The sequence below is a fragment of the Spermophilus citellus genome, assembly GCF_964194105.1.
Source record: "Spermophilus citellus genome assembly, chromosome: 10".
Lineage (NCBI taxonomy): Eukaryota > Metazoa > Chordata > Mammalia > Rodentia > Sciuridae > Spermophilus > Spermophilus citellus.
Window position 1 is genome coordinate 107,039,433 of NC_138197.1, and position 23,274 is coordinate 107,062,706.

At 34.5% G+C, this 23,274-nt stretch overlaps 1 protein-coding gene across 7 annotated transcripts in view; it reads right to left on the reverse strand.

Moving 5' to 3' along the window:
• Window positions 1–23,274, reverse strand: part of ATP2B1 (ATPase plasma membrane Ca2+ transporting 1) — a 105,125-nt gene that overhangs the window by 40,305 nt on the left and 41,546 nt on the right. For all 7 annotated transcript variants that reach the window (XM_081309480.1, XM_081309482.1, XM_081309479.1 and 4 more), the window contains 2 exons: window positions 17,593–18,022; window positions 6,572–6,769 (listed from right to left, as the gene is read on the reverse strand). In XM_081309480.1, the coding sequence (XP_081165606.1) occupies window positions 6,572–6,769; window positions 17,593–17,800 (406 nt within the window). In that variant the 5' untranslated portion in view covers window positions 17,801–18,022. The remainder of the gene's footprint in view (window positions 1–6,571; window positions 6,770–17,592; window positions 18,023–23,274) is intronic.

Consider the following 23,274-nt stretch of genomic DNA (forward strand, 5'->3'; position numbering starts at 1 on the left):
TATAATTCTTAAGGATTTTTGAAATGGGCAAATAAGCATTAGCTTCAACTTCAAGTCACAAGCTGCATCAGCTGATAACAGAAAGTGAGCCTGTACTTTGAAGCCAGGTATTGACTTTTCTCTAGTTATGGAAGTCCTAGATGGCATCTTTTTCTAAGATAAGGCTGTTTCACATACAATGAAAATCTGTAGTCTAGTGTAACCACCTTCATCAATCATTATAGCTACATCTTCTACACAAATTATTGCAGCTTATATCAGCAATTACTGCTTCACCTTGCATTTACATGTTCCCAAAAGAGTTCTTTACTTAAACCTCATGAACCCACTGCTGCTGTCTTCAAATTTATCTTCTGCAGTTTCCTCACTTCTTTAAGCCTTCATGGAATTGAAATCAATTAGCACCCTACTCTAGATTAGACGCTGGCTTACAGAAATGTTGTGATCCTCTATCTAGACCACGTATATATTTTCTCCCTATTAGCAATAGACTATTTCACTTTCTTATCGATGTATGTTCATTGAAGTAGCACTTTTAAGTTGTCCTAAGAGCTTTTCCTTTGCATTTACAACTTGGCCGTTTGGCAAAAAAGAACTAGTTTTCAGTCTATCTTTGTTTTCAAATGCCTTCCTCAGTAAACTTAGTCAATTCTAGATTTTGACTGGAAATTGGAGACATGCTACTCTTTCACCTGATATTTATATGACATTGTAGAAGAATTAGTTGGTTTTATTTCAGTATTATTGCCTCAGAGAATAAGAAGGCCTGAAGGAAAGAAAAATGGGGGCATGGTCCACTGGTGTAATCAGAACCCAACATTTTTCAACTAAGTTCACTTGTCCTACATGGCTGTGGTTTGTTGTGCCCCCAAACAAGCACAATTAGTAACATCAAAGATCGCTGATAACATATCACCACAATAGATATAAGATGATGAAAAAGTTAAAAATACTGTGAGAATTACCAAATGGGACCCAGAAGAACGTGACCAGAGACATTAGTGAGTACATGCCAATACCCAAGTAACTTGGTGGACATAGGGTTGCCGCAAACCTTCAATTTGTTTAAAAAAAAAAAAAAGTGCAAAGTGCTACTTCTTATTCAACTGTACAAGAACCTACTAGGTGCCAGACACTATCTTAGAAGATCGAGATAGAGAAGTAAGTAAAACATATGAGCTCATGGATTTCACATGCAGACCAGTAGGTAGGAATGGTATATAACAAATTCAAATAATGAAGAAACAAACAATTAACTTCAGAGATCTGTAGTGCCACAAAGAAAATAAAACATGCTGATGTGCTATGAAATGAGGAGGGTTAATAGAGGCAGTATGAACTAAGGAAGCCCCACTGAGGTGTCTGTGACATTTGGGCTAGGAGTCAAATGTTAACAGGGAACCAGCCATATAGACTCAAGGGAAGAGGATTTCAATGACAGATTAAAGTCAGTACAATTGCTGTAAGTCAGAAAAAGAGTTCAGAAAAGAATGGGGATGGAAACCTAAAAAACCCCAAAACCGTGGGGGTCAATACAGTGAAGAAAAATGGAATGATGGTTTTTGGGCTTTCTGCTATAATGTACTTGTGAGTCTAAAATCAATTCAGTGGCCCACAAGCAATACTTTGAAAAATGAAACAAAAAAATAAGGACGATGTAGGAAGAGTTTTAAGTATTATTTCTTGAAGCTTTACTCTGGCTGTTTATATATATCACCTGACGGGATATATTCTTCTGGGTTGCTATGTAAATGTTATTTTCCACTGAACTGAAATGCCTGAAAGTCACTGGTTGGACAAACAAAGCAGAGGAAAAATGATACAGAAGAATAAGTAAATAAGTGACACTAGCAATGAATAAGCTCCAGAACTGTGTGCAGAGACTGAAGAAGAGATCCTGGGTATGAGGACGCTAACTAAAGATTAATCTTGGGAAACGCAAGTGGGACAGTTTTAAGAAGAAGGCAACATAATTATAAGATCAACAGGGGATGAAATGGAAGAGAGAGATGAATATCCACAAAAAGTATCCTGAGAACTATCAGTAGGATTCAGTCATTAATGGTATAAAGCAACTTTTCTACAGAGTCGATGGTCAACTCAAATACTGCAACTTATGTTTTAATTATTTTCAAGCTTAAGGAAGGATCATGTCATTGTATACAATAACAAATTAAGAGAATTATTGTTTACATTTCTTTTAAACATAGGAAGCTTAAGGACAACTCTTCTTCATCCTTTCCATACCAAAAGGATAGGAGATTAACAGTAACACTCTGAATTAGAGCAAATCTGGATTTGAGAACAGACGAACACTGAAATGCCACTTTCATCACACTGAACACTTTCATCAACCTGAAAACACAGCTAAAATATTATCCAAGTGAAGCAATAAGTGGGTTTTATATAGTTTATTAAAAACACAAAAAACAATATTTTATAATAATGTGCAAGAACCAACTGACATCAGAAGATGCAATCTGTCATGCTTCAACAAAAAATTTCATGTAATTGATAGATGAACTGAGAATGAGCATCATGATTAAGTGAGTACACTTTTCAACTTGGGTAAATAAATATATGTTTCTTTTAAGCTATGAAAGATAAAACCAAGTTAAGAAGTAAATCAAACTTAGATCAAATTAGGCTTAACAATTTTTTACAGCTATTAAAAAAATTAAACCTTTTTATTCATTTTCTACTTTTGAATATGCTTAAAATACATTACAAAGATAGTTGTACATAAACTTATAAGTAATATAGAGGCATGTGCTCAAACTTTTTACTAATAAGAGTAATTAACCAAAAACGTTTTAAAGATCAATGTAACAGAGGCTAAGAAGAAGAAAATGTATGACAATTACATAATTTTCAGTTTTAAAACTCACATGCATATTTATCACTAAATGAATGAATAGTTCAAAAGAGAATTTGAAACAAATTAATGACACACTTCATTTCATATATGGCACTCCTCTATATTATACAGATAAGATCAGAATGATATTGAAATAGTAGCAAAATATTTCTAGAAATTGAATCCTTTTCCTGTTGTTGACTATTACAAATTTTTAGAGGAGCTGTAGAAAAAAAGAAAATAACACCATGTTCAAAGTTACAAAAGTACTAGTTTACAGCCACATAAAAAAGTATTTTAATGTTTTCAGTTCAAGTACAAATACAATAACAAAAATCTATTTTACCAAAGCGTTTCCCTGTGTATATATTGATATGCATAACCTAATTTTCATCTTCACTCTTTGTAACACTAAAACATTATTTGCCTTATCTTTCACTGACGTGTAATAGAATTTTCCAAAGATAACATTATATGAGATAATGTGACACATTAAATTCAGAAGGAGATAGAAAAACCCAGCTCTCAATTAAGCCAGACATTAAATACAGACACAGAAGTGGAAAACACCATCACCTTTTTCATTATTTCCTTAAAAATTTCATTACTTGGGGAGGTGATGAGGATAGTTAGTTTCTATCAAAATGCTACTCATCTATACTAACTATAATAGGCTTATTTTAAAATGCACTGATAAATATTTTTTCAGCTTTACTGAGGTATGAGTGACAAAAATTCATATATTTAAGGCATACTTTTGATACATATCTACATTTTGAAATGGTTACCATAATGAGTGAATTGACATGTCTATCACCTTATATGGCTACCAAGCCCCCACCCTGTGAGAACACATTAGCATTTTAAAATTTCTCTATTTAGCACTATATACCTATAAATAAATCACATAATAAAAAGCTCTTTATAGTCCTCAATACCATGAATCCAAACGTGCCCTGAAACCAAAATGTCGAGAACCACTGGTATGCAAACATGAGCAATCACAGGTTTGTACATGGTGTGGGCACATTTTCATGCCAACCATTAGCAAGAAATTTTGATAATTTAAAGTTCTATGACTGGGGATTTACACATATGCCCTTTCTTTAAGCAAGTTATTGCTGCTTAGTGTTAAAACATAATTGGAAAGCAGATATATGCAGTGTTCTTACAAATATTAAAAACATAAAGTGCAAACACTAACTTTTCAACATGGAATGGAGCAAAAATATCTTTATGTTTTAGTAAAAACTTCCAGTGTATTCTGAGCTTTTAAAATGGCTTTATGACACTGACAATTCTAGATTATCTTCTAAGATGGATTCTGATACCAGCATTGGTAACAGATATGGGAAGGACCCATCAAGTACATCCTATAAATGAAATAGTTTGAATTCCAGAAAGATTTGCCCTAGACCTTGTTGTGTAATGAATTCTACTCCACTGAAAATCATTTTCTATAGTTTTCTTTTAGTCTTTTGAACAAAATTTGAAAGTAAAGATATTCTTGAAAATTTGCCAACTCACTCAACTCTAAAATACAAATTGCTAATATTCTACAGTGACAGTTGGTACATGGAAAACTGAAAAATTCAACTCTACATTGCTAAACCTGGTATGACCTCACTTTTCAGATCAACAGACATATCTACACATCTCCCACATCTATCTATGCATGCATAGTCAACATGTATGAGCACACACAGACATAAAACCCATCTTTTAAAATCTGGAAGGAAATATTCTTAAAAAATGGTATACCATAAATCTCTGGAAAGTGGGATTTTCTTCCATGAAAAATTCTTTCCATTTTTTCATTTGAACCATCTCTTCTCCTAACTTTTTAAATAGAAAAATATGTAAACTTTATTTAATAAGAATAAATGAAGTTAGAAAAATAATTTGGCTCAATAATGCCTAAATCTCATCTACATCAGTGGTTTTCAACCAGAGGCAATTTTGCCCCCTACAGAACACCTAATAAAATGTGGACACATTTTTGGTTTCCTCAGCTGGAAGGTGGTACAATGAACATGGCAACAAAAAATTTTCTGGCACAAAATGTCAACAGTGCTGCTCTACATGGATCTCTGATAGACGAGCTTATTCTGTAACCAACTTTCTCCAAAAAGAAAAAAATATGTTTTAGCCAGGTACAGTGGCACATGCCTGTAATCCCGGTGGCCTAGGAGGCAGACGTAGGAAGATTCTAGGCTCAAAGTCAGCCTAAGCAATTTAGTGAGGCCCTAAGCAACTTAATGAGATTCTGTCTCAAAATAAAAAATATATATATAAACTAAAAAAGAGCTGGAAATGTGGCTCAGTGGCTAAGCATTCCAGGGTTTTAACAATCAGGCACAATTCACATTTATTTCCCTTTCATGAATTTAAACTTATAAGCATTTATGGATGATTTAAGACAGGTGGGAATCAAGGTAGCAAAAAAAGAATGGATCATATATATTCTAGTTAAGATTTTTGAGCCTCAGTTTCTTCCTGGATAAATAACATGAAGATTAGATCTTCCTTGCTTGAGTCTATCAGCAACATTTTAGCTAGCTCCTGCACTCCAGTCGTAACTAATACTGATGGATGACCTTTGTTAAGGGCTTACTATGTGCTTGGATGATTTTTTTTTTTTTTTTTAGAAAAATAAATTTTTGCATCAGCACTAGGCACACCTTCAAAGGAATGACACGTGATTACATAAGCCAACTTTTAGAATTACCAAATATTTATTAAACTCTCTATAGCTTGAAAGTACTAAGAATGAAACTCCCCAAACAAAAATATTTGGTGAAATCCATCTTGTGATATATAAAGAAGAAATTTAAAAGATAAATGAAAGGTAATAAAAAGACAGGAGCAAACAAGATAATTTGTAATGACAAGTTAAAGAAGATCCACCCATTCTTCAGTGTATTTCCTCCATTGGTCAGGATACATTTTATAACTCTAACATTGCTAATTCCAAAATCTAAAATCTGAAACCTTTTGAGCAATTACATGGTGCCACAGGTAGAAAATTCTACATCATGAAACTTTGTTTCATGCAGAAAATTATTAAGTATTATATAAAATCACTATTGGGCTATGAATAAAAGGTACGTATGAAATGCAAATAAATTTGTTTAGTCCTGGGTCCCCTACCCAAGGTATCTAATATGTATCTATGAATATTCTAAAATCCAAAAAAAGTCTGAAATTCAAAATTTCCAGTTCCAAGCATTTCAGATAAGGAAAGTTCAATCTGTAAAATAAACATTTATATAATGGCAAACAAGGTATGTATGTAACAACATACGTTAACATGGATATAACAAAATATTTTTAAGAACTTGAAAAGTAATGGGATTTGGGAATAGAATTTTGCTTTCATAACAATAGTTTCAAAATATTCAAAAATAAAAAAACTGGAATTATTTTATAATAGAATAATGTCCTAAAGATCTTAAAAACCCTGATAGTACAATGTCATACATGTGAAATGTTCACATATAATAACCTCTGTGCCTTGCTGTAAAATGCAGGTGACGCTAACTCTTGGGGTTATTGTGAAAATTATCTGAAATAATATAACCCACTTTTAAAGTATTCAGAAGAGGGCTTAGCACATAACACAGTTAATAAATGTTGGCTGGCTACAGTTATATATTAAGTAAATGAATGGAAGTAAACTGAAATCACACATATCCCCTACCCACATTTACTTACGTGCATTATCTCCTTCTGGAGGTTGATAAAAAGAAAGGCCCAAAGATACTATGGCTGCGATTTCTAATATAATTAAAGTGACATCTTGTAATGCTTCCCATACTAATTGAAGAAAGGTTTTTGGCTTTTTAGGAGGTATAAAGTTCTTTCCAAACACTGCTTCTCTTCTTTCTAAATCTGCAGGGTTTCCACTTAAGCCTAATAAAAGGAAACAAATTTCAATGAACACTTTTACTACTTACATGTGAAAATACCTATTTTATTCTAAACATTAATTCATTACAGTTTAAATTATAATTCATAAGATGCTATAAAAATGTTTATTGTGCTTTAGACCAAAGTATACAAAACTTAAATTACTGAAAAACACGTGTACTGCTTTAAAGAAACATTTTAGGACGACAACGAGTGGATTCAACAATTTTCACTTTCCAAATTGCTTACTTTTTATTATACTATCTTAAGCCATCTTGTAGACTGATACAGACCAGACCTGATTATAGTTTGATGGTTTTTATGTTGGGATAAACTTTTCCCTGACGTTTACTTAAGATGCTTTCTCTCTGGAAATGAGGGAAGTTTACATGCAGAGAGATACCTGCCAATTTGATTTAGTTATTGAAACTTGGATACCTAATCAGTGAGGAGTCTGTAGTATTCCCTCCTCACTTACTGACAACTGATGGAAAGTTAACTTATCACAACCTCTAAAAGCTTTTCTACTAAAATGTCTGTCATACTGACTGATAAACAATTTCCAAGTCACAATACTGGGAAACTTAGAATGACCTTTCTTTTAAGAAACAGGTAGTGCTATTGACTGACTGTATCTATTGTCACTCTAAGAGAAAAGGCACACGGTGGGACATGGTTTTTATTTCTTGGAATGCAGAATTAGCAATGGAGGAGACTGAGAGCTGACTGGACAACACTTTTGTCTTTCCTTCATCCCATCAAGCACACCCCTCTAATTTAACCCTGTTGATGCTGCCAAACCCAGATATATCCAATTATCTAATGCAAAGTGCACACACATACATGTTCTGGAGCGTAACAACACAGACAGCAGGGACCAATCAAATTTTCCCTTAGGCTATTTAAGAATGTCAAGGAAAGGGTCAGAGATACAAGAATAACACTACTTTTAATTTACCATATTAGTCCTAACTTCAACTTGTTTTTTTATAAGAGTCTATTCTAGGAAAAACATCAAAGAAGGAAGACAGGAGAACAGTAGATTACTGAAAGACTCTTGTTGTTTTTAACTCTTTTAACTACTAATCTCAATGCTGAGGCAGGCAGAGTTGAAGAGACTGTTGGAATAAATGACAAATGGATTCAACAATTTTCACTTTCCAAATTGCTTACTTTTGTAATATGTACTTTGGGAAAGTAAATGTAATCATTTACTTTCTTGAAGGTACCAAAAAAAGATTCCAGAGAATGTTCTCACTGGCAACTGCAATGTGGTCTATACTGAGCAGTTTGAAAAGCATTTTACATTTCTGATGACAGAAATCATTAACCAAAACCTTCCACAGACCTGAGAACAGAGATGGAGTCAATGAAAGGAAAGGCAGTGAAGGACTATAGTAATAAGGATAGTATCACATAGTGGGAATAATGGGTAGTTTTGCCTTGTCTCATGTTTTAGTGCCCTAAGAAAATGAAACAAAAAGGGCTACTAACCCTCCTGGATTGCTCTCCACTCTCCTACCCCCAAGAAATGTGTTTGAAGGTATTCATCATATTACTTTAACTCACACTATAATAGACTTTACCATTAACTGAATATATAACGTTATTTTAAATATCACCAATATAACAAAAAAAATAGTCAAATCTTAACTTTTACTGTTTATAACAGAAGCCAAGATTTTTTTTTTTAATAATATTTTATTGTTGGTTGTTCAAAACATTACATAGAACTTAATATACCATATTTCACAGATTGATTTAAGTGGGTTATGAACTCCCATTTTTACCCCGTATACAGATTGCTGTGTCACATCAGTTACATTTCCATTGATTTATAAGTTGCCTTTCTAGTGACTGATGTATTCTGCTGTCTATCCCATTCTCCACTATCCCCCCCTCCCCTCCCCTCCCCTCCCCTCCCCTTCTCTCTCTCCACCCCCTCTACTATAAATCGTTTCTTCCACTTATATAATTTTTATCCTACTCCTCCTGTCCTCTTATATGTAATTGTGTATAACCCTGAGGCTCACCTTCCAATTCCATGCAATTTCCCTTAACTCTCCCTTTCCCTCCCACCTATCATCCCTGTTTAATGTTAATCTTCTTCTCCAGTTCTTCATCTCTACCCTGGCCTTGGTTACTCCCCTTATATCAAAGAAGACATTTGGCATTTGTTTTTTAAGGATTGACTAGCTTCACTTAGCATAATCTGCTCTAATGCCATCCATTTCCCTCCAAATTCTATGATTTTGTCATTTCTTAATGCAGAGTAATACTCCATTGTGTATAGATGCCACATTTTTTTAATCCATTCATCTATTGAAGGGCTTCTAGGTTGGTTCCACAATCTTGCTATCGTGAATTGTGCTGCTATGAACATCGATGTAGCAGTGTCCCTGTAGCATGCTCTTGTTAGGTCTTTAGGGAATAGACCGAGAAGGGGAATAGCTGGGTCAAATGGTGGTTCCATTCCCAGCTTTCCAAGAAATCTCCACACTGCTTTCCAAATTGGCTGCACCCTTTTGCAGTCCCACCAACAATGAACAAGTGTACCCATTTCCCCGCATCCTCGCCAGCACTTGTTGTTGTTGGACTTCTTAATGGCTGCCAATCTTTCTGGAGTGAGATGGTATCTTAGGGTGGTTTTGATTTGCATTTCTCTGACTGCTAGCGATGTTGAGCATTTTTTCATGTACTTGTTGATTGATTGTATGTCCTCCTCTGAGAAGTGTCTGTTCAGGTCCTTGGCCCATTTGTTGATTGGGTTATTTGTTATCTTATTATCTAATTTTTTGAGTTCTTTGTATACTCTGGATATTAGGGCTCTATCTGAAGTGTGTGGGGTAAAGATTTGTTCCCAGGATGTAGGCTCCCTGTTTATCTCTCTTATTGTTTCTTTTGTTGAGAGAAAACTTTTTAGTTTCAGTAAGTCCCATTTGTTGATTCTGGTTGTTAACTCTTGCGCTATGGGTGTCCTATTGAGGAATTTGGAGCCTGACCCCACAGTATGTAGATCATAGCCGACTTTCTCTTCTATCAGACGCTGTGTCTCTGATTTAATATCGAGCTCCTTAATCCATTTTGAGTTAACTTTTGTGCATGGTGAGAGAAAGGGATTCAGTTTCATTTTGATGCAAATGGATTTCCAGTTTTCCCAGCACCATTTGTTGAAGATGCTATCCTTCCTCCATTGCATGCTTTTAGCCCCTTTATCAAATATAAGATAGTTGTAGTTTTGTGGATTGGTTACTGTGTCTTCTATTCTGTACCATTGGTCCACTCGCCTGTTTTGGTACCAGTACCATGCTGTTTTTGTGACTATTGCTCTGTAGTATAGTTTGAAGTCTGGTATCGCTATACCGCCTGATTCACACTTCCTGCTTAGCATTGTTTTTGCTATTCTGGGTCTTTTATTATTCCATATGAATTTCCTGATTGTTTTATCTATTTCTACAAGAAATGCTGTTGGGATTCTGATTGGGATAGCATTGAACTTATAGAGAACTTTTGGTAATATCACCATTTTGATGATGTTAGTTCTGCCTATCCATGAACAGGGTATATTTTTCCATCCAGAAGCCAAGATTTTAGGTTAATGTTGAAAAGAATAGTTATAGAGCTAAAGATAGCTTTCGGGACTTGGGGATTTTTTTTTTTTTTTAAGCAACTTGTTTTAGTTTAGTTTTTTTTTTTTTTTTTTGGTGCTGGGGATTGAACCCAGGGCCTTTGTGCATGTGAGGCAAGCACTCTACCAACTGAGCTATATCCCCAGCCCAAGCAGCTTGTTTTAAGAATTATTGTGAATCTTCTAAACTAGCAGCAGCACATACGTTGGACTCTACACCAATAAAACTATCTGGTTTAGAAGACCCAAGGACAGTTTACTTATGGAAATCTTGTTTAAGCTACTTGACCCCCTTGTTGTGAGGAGAGTATTAATATTTGTTGGTGTAACTTGCAACTGTTTTGAAGTACCAAAGATATGTCATAAATTAGATGGTAACTGTTATTAAGGGGGAAGACATGTTATAAATTTATTGAATGGAATGGATGTCAACTCTGTTTTGAGGGAAATTACTTTCTAATAATAAGTTTACTAATCTAAATAATAAAGTTGAGCATTTTATAACAATAGTCTGCCACCCAACAGATATCTACTGAAGATTTACTACTTTTAGAGACTGTTCTATTACTGAGGAAACAGGGTGAACAAGACAAATTCCACATTCAGTAAATACATATTACACGGAAAGGAGAAAAAAAAGATATACAATTAAAATACTTAGAGATGCAAACAGGTAAAATGGAGACAATAAAAGGGCCACTAGACCTCTTTTAGTGGACTGCACTAGCCTTTCTGAGGAGCCAGCATTTCACTTGAGTCAAGGAGTCAATCATGGGAAGACTCCAAAGCAAAGCATTCACAGCAGCACAAAAGCAAAAGCAAATACAGTCTAATACATTTAGGAGTAATTGATGAGTAAAAATAATGAAATATCTTCTGCCTTTTCTATGGGCTCAGTTGCCTTCAGTGGAGTGGCAATGAGGCCAAGGTCATGCATGGGATTGATCTCCTAATGGTCCAGTTAACTTTACAAAGAGAATATATAACCACAACTCATCAAAAGCAGCATCAGAATTACATGCTTTTTTAGGTTGACTGTAGAGAAAAATAGCTTACATTCATTCTATGAGTACACAGTGGCTCAACAGTACTTTCTTTATAGTTGAACAGAAAATGACATTTTTATGGAATAAAATGCAAATTATATCAAAACCATGATGTTTTACAAGTAAATGTGGCTTCTTTAATTGCTTAGACTAATTTAGGAAACGGAAATAGGGCAATTTACTGGAATGTTGTCAAGATGGGTTTAAATAAAAACCATGGCTAACACACAGCACAAACCACAGTTCTATCAAATTCTGTACTTGAAGTTGTGCCTTATGTGTATATGTATGTGTGTACAGGTATGTATGTATGTATGTGATCTTGGGTGGAGACAGCAGCCAACCGGACTTCTGTGAGGGCCAGATCAAAACATACAGATTAAGAAAGGACGTGAAAATGTGTGTTTATGTACATCTTCAATGTCAAAAGAGAATGTGATCCCTTCTCTAAAGTCAAATTTACACATCCAATTCCAACAGCCTACTATGTGCCTGGAACTGTGAAAGGCACTAACATCCAAAGAGAAGTGAGACTGAAGGATGCCTTCCCTGGTACTTTCCCCTCCAGGAACTTAGAGTTTGGTAGGGAAGACTGATAAGCACCCAGTTAAACACAACCCCATGTATTAAGTATTATGATGGGAATGGTGAAGATATAGAAGGCATACATACAGAGGGCTGGGATACAAATTTATGGGGCTGGAGTAGATAACAGAATGCCAAGATATCAAACTTGAGCTCTTAAGAATGCTTAGGAAATAGTCACATTAAGGACTATATCTTTATTAAAGAATAAAGTATTTTATTCTTCATAGACGGTAGTGTTTTAGGTGGAGGTAAAGTATTTTAGGTGGAGAAATCATCAGTCCAGAAGCAAAAGCACACATGACATAACAGTATTTAAGATAACTGAAAATTTTGCTATGTCCTAAACACTGAGGTGCGGAGTTAGGAAAAGGAGATGATTAGAAAAGTAACTAGGGATTAGAACCCAAGATTTGTAAGCCTAACTAAGTCTAAACTTCAATCAGAAGGAAAAGCAAAACTACTGCTGGCTTTAAGCAGGAAAGTGATAGTGTAAAAGAAGATGGGAAGAAGCACCAATCATGATGTTACCTGAATTAGCACAAGAGAGAATGGTGACCTCAAATGGAGTAGCATGGACATGCACAAGTAGACACCCTTGGGTTAAGAGAAAGCTAGGAGTTAGGAATCAGGTTTTCAGGACCAAAGCTTGAGGGCGATCCTGGATGAGCTGCTCAAGTGGGAATCACCAGCACCCAGATGGCTTGTGTAGTGACAGGCATGGATGTCATCACCACAAGAGTGCACAGATGAAGAGGAGGATGTACAGACTGATGAAAACCTCAGGATAATCAATGTTTAAAGTAAAGCAAAGGAGATTGGCTAGATGAGATTGGCCAGACAGGAAGAAAGAAAACTGAATGTACGACACTGGGAAGACAAAAGAATTATTTAATAGGAAGTATGTCTACTGTGACCTGAAAAGTAAAAATAAGCTTAAACAACAACAACAATAACAACATACAAAAGGCCGTGCTACTTCAATATTTTCAACTATGACTTTTAAAAACAATTTATATGCTATAGAGTTAGAAGCAGGCTTACAAAATATCTTCATAACATCCATAGCAATGAAAACTAGAGGCGACCTGAGCAAGTATTACAATAAACATATAATTATCCATTATATAGTAGCACTAAATTTCTAGGACAAGGTCATGCATGATCATCAATATAAAAATTTCAAGGATGACTCTATACAAATATAAAAACATAGATGGCTGACACACACATGGTCATGAAAATACTTGCTCAATGCCTGTGCTAACCAAGCACATACATGGGGGCATAAGAGAATTCTTATAGTAGCTTATAAGCTAATAATGATTTACCATGGGTAAAGGGCTGATTTTCTTAAAGAGCTAAAATATACTTCCATGTTTGTTAGTTTTATTCTATTATACCATGAAGACATGGTCAAAGGACACCATTAAAACAGCTTTACTTTGGCAAGTGCAAATATAAACCGTCATCTGAAACATCACGGAAACTTTGGGCAATCAGGGAGAAATGTTGTTGACCCCACTTTGCTTCCTACCACACCTCTTTAGTTTATCTGTCTCCTTTCTTATTTGCTTTGCTTTTTTCCTCTTCTACCTAATTGTAGCAACCACCAAAAATCTTAAGATCTCACTTAACTTCTTGCCCTTTATAAGTCCATAAAGCCACGCCTCTTACAGAATACCAACTGGTACCACCTTTAATTTTTATGTATTTATTTTTATGTTTTGCTCAATGTAATACTACTGAAAAATAAGGTACTAGGTATAGAGGCCTGCATTCCTGAAATTCTATTACCAGAGAAAAGACTACCTACTATTCAATATAAAATATAACATAGACAACATAGGAATATATTAAAATAAAAAAGATACCAAAAGCTTTTGTAAAAAAGAATCAAGAAGTATGATTTAGAATATGAATAAAAAAGCCAATTGTAGCAAAATAACCAAGATACAAAACCAAAAATTGTTAAGGTAACTTTATGCAGTTAGGATGTTCCAAGCAGGTTATTTTGATATGAAAGTATATTCTTAGATTCGGAAGACTATGAAACAGATGCTCGCTCAAAAAGAAAGAGCTAAAAATACAAAGTTACAAATCTCAATTCCAGCTAATTTTACAGTTCCAGTTCCTTTAATGATGGTTATCAGAACTGCTAAGAAGTTTTAAATGTAAAAAACTCACACCTGGTTCCAAATAATTCCTTTTGGTCAGTAACCATGCAGTCTTCTTAGAACAAGTTCAAGAACTACTCTATTAGAGAACAAGTAATGGTGTGACAAAAAGGAAGCACAAATATGTAATTGACTGATAAGGTAGGGGCATGCTTTTAAAGACTAGATTGCCACAGAGAACGCTGTTGTTTGGATCTTGAATGTCTCCTAAGACCCATGTGTTGAAGGTGTGCTCCCATCATGTGGCTCTATTTAAGAATGGTGGAATCTTTAGGCTGTGGGACCTTATGGAAGGAAGTTAGGTCCTAAAGTGCATGCCCTTGAAAGGAATAATGGGACTCTGGCTTCTCCTCTCTCTCTCTCTCTCTCTGCTTTCCATCCACCATGAGACAGTTTCCTTTGCCCTGTATTCCTGCCAAAGATGTACTGCCTCACCATAGGCTGGAAGCAATAGGCCAACCAACCATAGACCAAAGCTTCCAAAATTGTCAAAATAAACCTTCCCTCCTTTTAAAGTTGATTATTTCAGTATTTTGTCACAGGGAATAGAAAGCTGACTAACACACAGAACCATAATCCATTTTTTAACCATGTAATTCCAAAAAATTTCTGTTTTTCCATAAAAACTTATTAGATGAGAACACATGTGCCTCTTTTATAGTATCTAAATTTGTTCACAAGCTATGTGAGCTAAACTTTTAAAACCAAATACAGTGGTTAAAAGCATGGCCATTGTATTAAAAAATATGACTATAACCAGAGTGAGACTTGTAAGGTATTTAACCTTTTTGTGCTCTTTGGTTTGAAAATATGGTAAAGGTATTAGATGGATAAAACGAATTAATACTTGTAAATGTTAATAACCAACCTGATACAAAAAGTATTACCTATCATCAGTGCTATCCATAATTATAGTTGTTATTGTTCTTAAGAAATTTCCTGGGTTGTTCTTCCAGGCTTTACACACTTACCAGGTACCTGATAATACTATATTTCAGTAATTTTTTTTGATGGGGGGTGGTACTGGGGATTAAACTTAGGGCATGACACATGCTAGGCAAGTACTGTACCTCTGAGCTATACTCTCAACCCACATTTCGGCAATTCTAAGAGTTACATATTCTTACATTTTATTAAAATATCTGAAATTGGAATGTGATTTAATTATATACTTATAATTGTCTCACAGTAACAGCCAATACTTTTACTTTTTAAAAGAGGGTATATAAAATATATGATAATCAACATCCTAGGTCTGATGAAAGGACCAATGAATGAATTAATAAATGAAAGAACTAAAGGCACAGGCAAACGACTTCAGCCTTACTAATCAAAATCCATATTTCCTAGAATATAAACAGATTATTCTAACAAAAGAATGCTTGCTGTCTAGATCATTTCTTTGTGCAGACAAACTTCTGGTAGGTGCTCATTTCTGATCATGTTTCGGTGACAAAATATTCAATAGCCTTCTGAGTGACATATTCCTACTAGACTAAAATCATGAAAATTCCTTTGGAAATAATATTCCTATGAAAGCTGTTGCCATTTTTATTTATACTTTCAGTAACTGCAAATACTAATCTGATGCTTATGTTTTGCTTTCAGTCTTTAAAAGAACATTGCAAAATGATTAAGCGTTTATATATAAATATTAAAAACAATAGGTTGTACAAATTTTAGCAAATATTAAATTCATAATACCAGGAAGTACAAGAGCAAAAGATTTCTAAACAAAGAAGAGGAAAAAATAATGCATATTTTATTTAATGCACAGACTACCAACAATTCACAAAAAATTCTTAATGTCAAAAGTTCTAGAGCTTATCCATTGCTTCTACCAATGGTATGTAATCACTGCTTCCTAAAATATAAACCACTATACTAGAAGCAAAGTTTCAATTAACTTCACTAGTTAAACCATAATCAGTGTAAGGAATTCTACCCAAAATAAGAGCACAGAAGAAACTGTACTGCAAACCAAGAAGAAATCACGTTTATAAAAATGAGAGGGCATAAAGGAAGGTATTCAGTATTAGAAAACAAGAAATTTGATTAAGAGCAGAGAGGGGAAGACAGTTAAGTATAGAACTGAAACTTGAGCTCAACAAGGCTTTTATGAACAAACTGTTGTCATACTGAGGACTCTTTAATGTTAACATCACCTATTAATCTGGTGATCATGAAGCATTCATCAATTCAGGCTTAGCTTAAATTTAACAGGTCTTATAGAAAAAGAGGATACACCAAGTATCTGAAGAAGGCTTTTTAGGACATGAGTGAATACTGACACTAAGTTTTTCTAAGTTATACTACTTCAGAGAAATCAAAGGAACTATTTATCGATACAGTAGAAAATTACATGAATGTTCAAAGGATATTTGGTGTGATTTAAAATTCTAATCTTGGAAAATTACTTTTTGTTATTAAGTTAAATATTATCATGAGCAGCAATGTGGCATGTTTCAGAAAATATGTTAAGAAAAGCACTTTTGCATATTTCTCTAGAAGTGACTTTGGAATATATACTAACTTAATATATTACAGTAATAATTCCCCATCTTTACTAAAATAAATTATAATTACCAAACATTCATCCTCATATGTTCCCTCTACTCTCACCTTTGCAATGTTTAAATGTCTTCTTGAAATTTCCTAACGTAAATTTTATGTTCAACACGATCAATGTGTCAAAGATCATCTTTTCAAATCATTTCAAAGACCATAATGCAATGAAGTTACAATAAATTTTCCCTTCTTGATTTCAAAAGGAAACTTCTGACAAATCAAGAATTATGAAACCAAAAGCTTCTTTGAATGAGGGAAAATTAAACTCAGTCCAAAGTTTGAAAACTATTTTTAATCAAAGAAATGTCTGCTAAGTGAAAAACTATGTGCCATCTAAACTACAAGCTTTGCTCTAGGACCTCCTGAACTAATAATTAAAGTCTAGATTATGCCCTGTAAGTTGAAAAGGACTTGGTCAGCTACTGGCAAAGACAACTATTTTAAACCACCTGGCAAAATGAAGAATAGTGAGCAGGGTTTATTTCCACTGAATCCCCTGGGGGATACCAAGCTTGCTTCCATCTTCTACAGCTCGAATGGAAAGACAATCTTGTTATTGTAAACAGGCAGCAATAATACATACAGCGGGACAAACTATTTCATCCCCCTAGTCTGAAACGTGTAATTATTCTATAACATTATTTCTTGGTCTAAATTTAACTTTAACTGTACCAATCAGGTAAGTAACCTATTTTTAACATCACTACAATTATGGCATGGTCACATAATAGCCAAGAAAATATAAACTAATATAAATATGTTTTTATGAGTCAAATATATAGCACTCTCTGCACAAAGGACTAAAAACAAAATAAAACTCACCTTCATTAGGAGATGTTTTCAACTTGGCGCAAATTCCATAGACATCTCCATAACTTTCCTGTATTTTTCGTAATGCGTCTGTGGACCTGAGCTCCATGAGAGCCCGCAGCTCTGCGAGCGTAATTCCAAAGTCTCCATCATGATTAGCTTCTTTCAAAGAGTTTTTCACACCACTATATGCAACTGAGTTGTTTGCCATGTCGCCCATTACAAGTATAATTTATTAGGAGGAAAATGTTTCCCAAAAAAATCTAATTTTCACTTGATATATTTCCAAGATGAAAATCTTTTAAATATGAAAATCCTTCTTAAACCAAACACTTCATTGTGTGACTCTGTAAAGCAGCATCAGCAGCAACATTTCCCAGAGAAGTATCTTGACCTTTGGTCCATGACTCATTTCTTCACATCAATCATGAGATGCACACATCTACAATAAAATATGTAAAATTTAGTAAGATCCATCCTACAGTGTAATGCACATAAGCACACTTTCTAAATGCCATCAGGTAGCTAATCATGGTACATTGTTTGCTTATAAAATATTTGTGAACTTTGGTTTCATACCTTTAAAATTTTCATGCATGATAAAAGATCTAAGTATGACTTCTAAATAAAATCATATATCAAAAGACATCCGATCTCATCATTATTAACTTAAACTGCTTTTCCCATAACCAAATTTCCTTTTTCAGTGTTACTGTTACTAACAGCTATTACTGAAATACTTAGTTCCAAGCACTATGGTTGATAAAATAAGATTCATTCTCTCATTTGATCATCACAATTTAAACCTGGGAGGTGTTACTACTCTGTACTCTCCTAAGAAGGGTTAAGGCCCTATGAAATTGAGTTTTCTGCACAACAAATGGCTGAAATATCTGAGTGCCAACTATTTTTAATTCTACTTTCCTTTTCATACATGGAGCCATCTCTCTAAATCTTTCACATGGAACAGCCTCTAAAAGGTCAAAAAAAAAAAACACAATGAACCCTTTAATACAGTTTTGCAGTTCTCCTTGGCCACTCTGCTACTCTACCATCTTCTGACTTTCCAAAATAAACCTATCTTCCACATGATTTAATGGCACAGGTCACCACCTCAGGTGTCTCTCTCTCTCTCTCTCTCAAGGGTCTCACTAGGTTGCTTACAGTCTTACAAAATTGCTGAGGCTGGCTTTGAACCCATGATCCTCCTGCCTCAGCCTCCTGAGCTGCTAGGATTATAGTCATGTACCACCATACCGTTCAAGTCTTCTTTTGACTTCCTAGTTAAAGAATTCTCTACTTAGTCTTTTCTGTTTTATCTGAAATAATCCTGTTCATTTGCTTATATGTTATTATTTTGTCTACCTCCACCTACAATATTAGTTGAGGGTAGGGTTTGTTCACAACTATATTCTCAGAACCCAGAACTGTGCCAGACCATGGTAGAAAATGAAAGTCAGAGAAACAAAAGAATGCAGTGCTTCAATTTCTTCACAATTCTATCTCCTCTTAGATTCTAACTTACCTAAAGATCTATCTAAAGATCCTTCTTTTTCCATATATATCCTTTAAACAATCACCTCAAAGTGAACAAGTCAAAGATTGGATTCATTATATTCCCTAATAAGCTCCTTTCCACAATCACCATCACCCTAATCACCTAGGCTTGAAATCTTATACTTAATTCCATCCTCTCCAGGTTCAGTTACTAAGTCTGGTTAATTCTACCTTTGAAAATACTTCTTCTGTACAGTCCTTTGTCTTCCTGATCTTCAAGTCCCTCTGTACAAATTATAACCACTTCTCCCCAGGTTCGTTCTTATTCTGAAGTCTCCTACATCAAATCCCTTGTGCATTTTGCTACTACATTTAGCTTTTTAAATAGGTTCTGTGATACTATCTGAACCTACAAGAGGAAAATGCAGTTCAATCACTCCTGGGTGTTTGGCATTTAAGGCCAAGCTATGGTTTACCGATTCAAATTTTCTCCATCTTCAAGCAATCCACCTGTTCCTTCCCAAAATATTTAATAAGATGATGATAAGGAACTCAAAAACATACTTCCAAGTGAAATTAATCTTTAGCTATTCAACTATTATGAGGATGCTTTAAAATCATGATATGTGGTCCACATACTTCAGCATGTACCAAAGTCACCTGGAGGACCGGTTAAAACACAAATTGCTGGGCCCCACCTCCAGAGTTTTAAATTCAGTAGGATTAAGTAGGAGCTCCATAATTTGCATTTCAATCAAGTTTCCAGGCAATATTAATGCTATCCATCTAGGGAGCACACTGTGAGAACTACTGGATTGAAGAATTAATAAAACTTGGGTTCATACCAATGACCTAAAGATGACTGGTTGAGGAAAGTTTGGATGCCTTGGGTTAAATTTGCAAGAATTTGATAGTAATGGATTCTCTAAGACATTTTCTTTTGTTGTGTGCTTCCTCCCACTTCACAAACCCTTATTCTTGCCCAATTATTACCAATTTTACTCATCTCCTAGGCAAAAAGTGTTCCCTCCTGCACACACATCAATTATTATAATAACCTAATTTCAAAAACTAGAGAGGGTGGTTATTTGATAGACATCCTTAAGTCTCCATACCCAAAATTTATTGGCCTGAACATAATACCAACCCCCAAATAGATTTTTATTTGAGTAACAGATGAAATAATTAAGATTCTTAAGTCTTGTGTTGAAGGGAAGGATGTCCATCTGTCTTCTGGTTTTCATTAAAAAAATTTTCTCAATAACTCCTGGCCTGCTACCCCACCAAGTTACTCCTGAGGTGAAATGTCCTGCCTGACAGAAGATTTTCCCAGAAAACCAAATGTTGTGTAGTAGCTTTTCACCTCTCTGCTTTCTTTTGGGGCCATATACCTGCAGGACTCAACAATGCATTCTAATATTAAAGGGGAAGATCCCCATGTTAAAACTACTACTATTGTTCAAAGTGCCTGGAGTGGGAGGAAATAAATGTCTAGTTATGTCTGTTTCAATATTAGAACCTCACAGTTGTTACACAAAAACCAAGTCCTCCATTTCACCTTTGCTCAGCAATAAAACTGATTTTTTTTCCTATTCCTATGTACCAATCTTTTTTCTTCTGATATAATTCAAATAGGAGAAGAGAATTCTTGGATATCCTTACAGTCCTCAACAAGAAGAATATATAATAGAACTAGGAGTTGAAACTATATTTTTAACAAAATAGCCATGTTTCTGCTATGAATAATGCCTCCACATTAAGTCTTCACACTTATAATGGAAGTGTCATAATGGAAGTTTCTGTAGGTTAAAAAAAAACAGTCAAATAATCCCAAATGTACCTACTTAATCAAACAGGTTCTAAAGGGGTATGGTTATGAATATTTGCCACTTCAACATCCTTTTCCCCATTTTTCAGTAACAGCCTTACTTCGTATTTAGAGATTTGCCCTTGCCCAATGTTCAGTAAATCTGAGTGAGAATCCATATCAGATATTGCCCCCAGCCATATTTCATTGGTTCAGGAATTTGAATGTGACCCAAAAAGGGTCAGTGAGTAGCAGCTTGACTTTCTTTCGCTGTGACTTCAAGGCAGAGACACATTTCTTCTTACTGAAGGTAAATCTGAGAAAAACATGAGGTATAATTGTAGCCATTTTGTTCCACAGGGGAAAGTCTCTGGAAATGGATCCAGTAGAGAACAGAGCATGTAGGAAAGGGACAGACGGACGGACGGACACACATACACACACACACACACACACACACCAAACAAGCGAGGCATGTGCCTGTGATATCATTTGAGTCTCTGGGTCATTCAATGACTAAGATTGGTCATATCCTTGATCTTTTGTCCTATCCTTGATCTTTTCAGTAATTTATCAATTAATTCCTTCTAAAGATTTAGTTTTCCAACACTCTGCAACCCTCAGCTTTGATAAGCACATGATTACCAATCATGTTCAATTTCCCCAGTGTAAGAAAAGGATGTCCAGGGAAAAGCAACCAGTTTGAGAATAAGCCATTTTTCAAAAAGTATACTATTTGAATTACCAATTACCAACAAATTATATATCAGGTTGTATCAGTTTCTTCATTGTCTATCACATCTCTCTTCTACCATTTGCTTCTTCAACTACTATTTCATTCATATGTCCCACTGACAAACATGTGGAGGACAAGAAAAAAGTTGTGCTTTTTACTTGTTTGCTACAAAATGACAAGCAAGAGAAATTCCACTATTTGCAATGAGATAAAATAATAAGTAGAGTATTTATTTTAATTGTCTTTGTTATTTAATTTTCTTTAACTCTTCCATTTGAAAATCTTAAGGGGGGAAAAACACATTAAGTGGAAGCACAGAAGAGGGGGAATTTAAAGAAAGCACACAGCTACTCTATGTACTCTTAGTCTATAAAATATATCCCAGGATAAATAACATCACTGATCAAATTAGTTGTTAGTCTTTGAGAACATATGCAAAGAAAAGAGGAAGTTGAAAACCAGAGGTGGGCAAAAATGGCTATGATCTTTAAGACAGGGAATAAGGTAAATCCCTATTGATACATAAGCTTTCTTAAGAATGGGCAGGGTCTTAAAAGAAGATAAAAGGATGATTGTGAGAGCCTAGTAATGAGTGGCACTCATAAGAGCTGTGTTAATAATACAATTTCAATTTCTTCTTTCACAAAACCACTTGACTTATCACGGAAAAGTTGCATGAATGTTATCTAGACTCAACGTGATAACCAAAAAAAACCTAAAAGAAGTATAGGGTAATTAATTAATTATGGGGTAAAATATGGAGCTGGGTGAAATATGAAATGATAAACAAGATTCTGGCAGGAAATCGAGAAAATATATGCTAACACAACTAAAAACATTAGTAACAAGAGGAAAAACCTGGAAGGAAATGTTTTTGTTTTTAAATGCATTGTTTAGCACTCAATTCCTGATTGTATAAATATGATATACAAGAGGTGCAACAGCTTGTATGCAAAAACCAAGGTTCAATTCACTCCAAGCTAAATATGTATTCTATTGGTATTAATTAGCAGCATCGTGCTTATATTAAAGTAGCAACATAATCAGAGTAATCACAAAGTTTTTGGAGTGATTATGCAAAGTACTGAATTTTATAAAAGTTACTCAATTAAAATCAAAATAAAATACAAAGTATAAATAAAATTTTAAAAGCCTTCATTGTTCTAAGTAATAAAAAGAAACGAATCCTAGTATTTAACAACTAAAAGAGATAATGGAGATCAAGTCCAATTGCTCATTTTATAGTCACTGAAAACAAACACTTATAATAATCTATTTCTAAAAAGGACAAAGATGATTACAATAAAAGAAAACAAGTATTAAACACTCACAGAATCATTAAAAAACAAGAGTAAATGACCAACAATGGTTAAATTATGAGATAATTCATAACCCTGTGCAGGTCTTATGGAGGCTCCTACTATCAGGGAAATGTATTGTACTTCAAAATGGGCACTGACATCTTAATAATTAGATGCACCAAAAGACCGACAAAGAACTAAACATAGTTTTTAAAAGAACACTTGAAAGACCTCCATTTTCTTGTGTGTGAACGTGTGTGTATGTTCCTTTAACATAAAATAAATTCCACTTCCTCTGCAACTAGCCAGGCAGTTATAGGAAGAAGGATAACTAACCTTTATAGCTGTTCTTC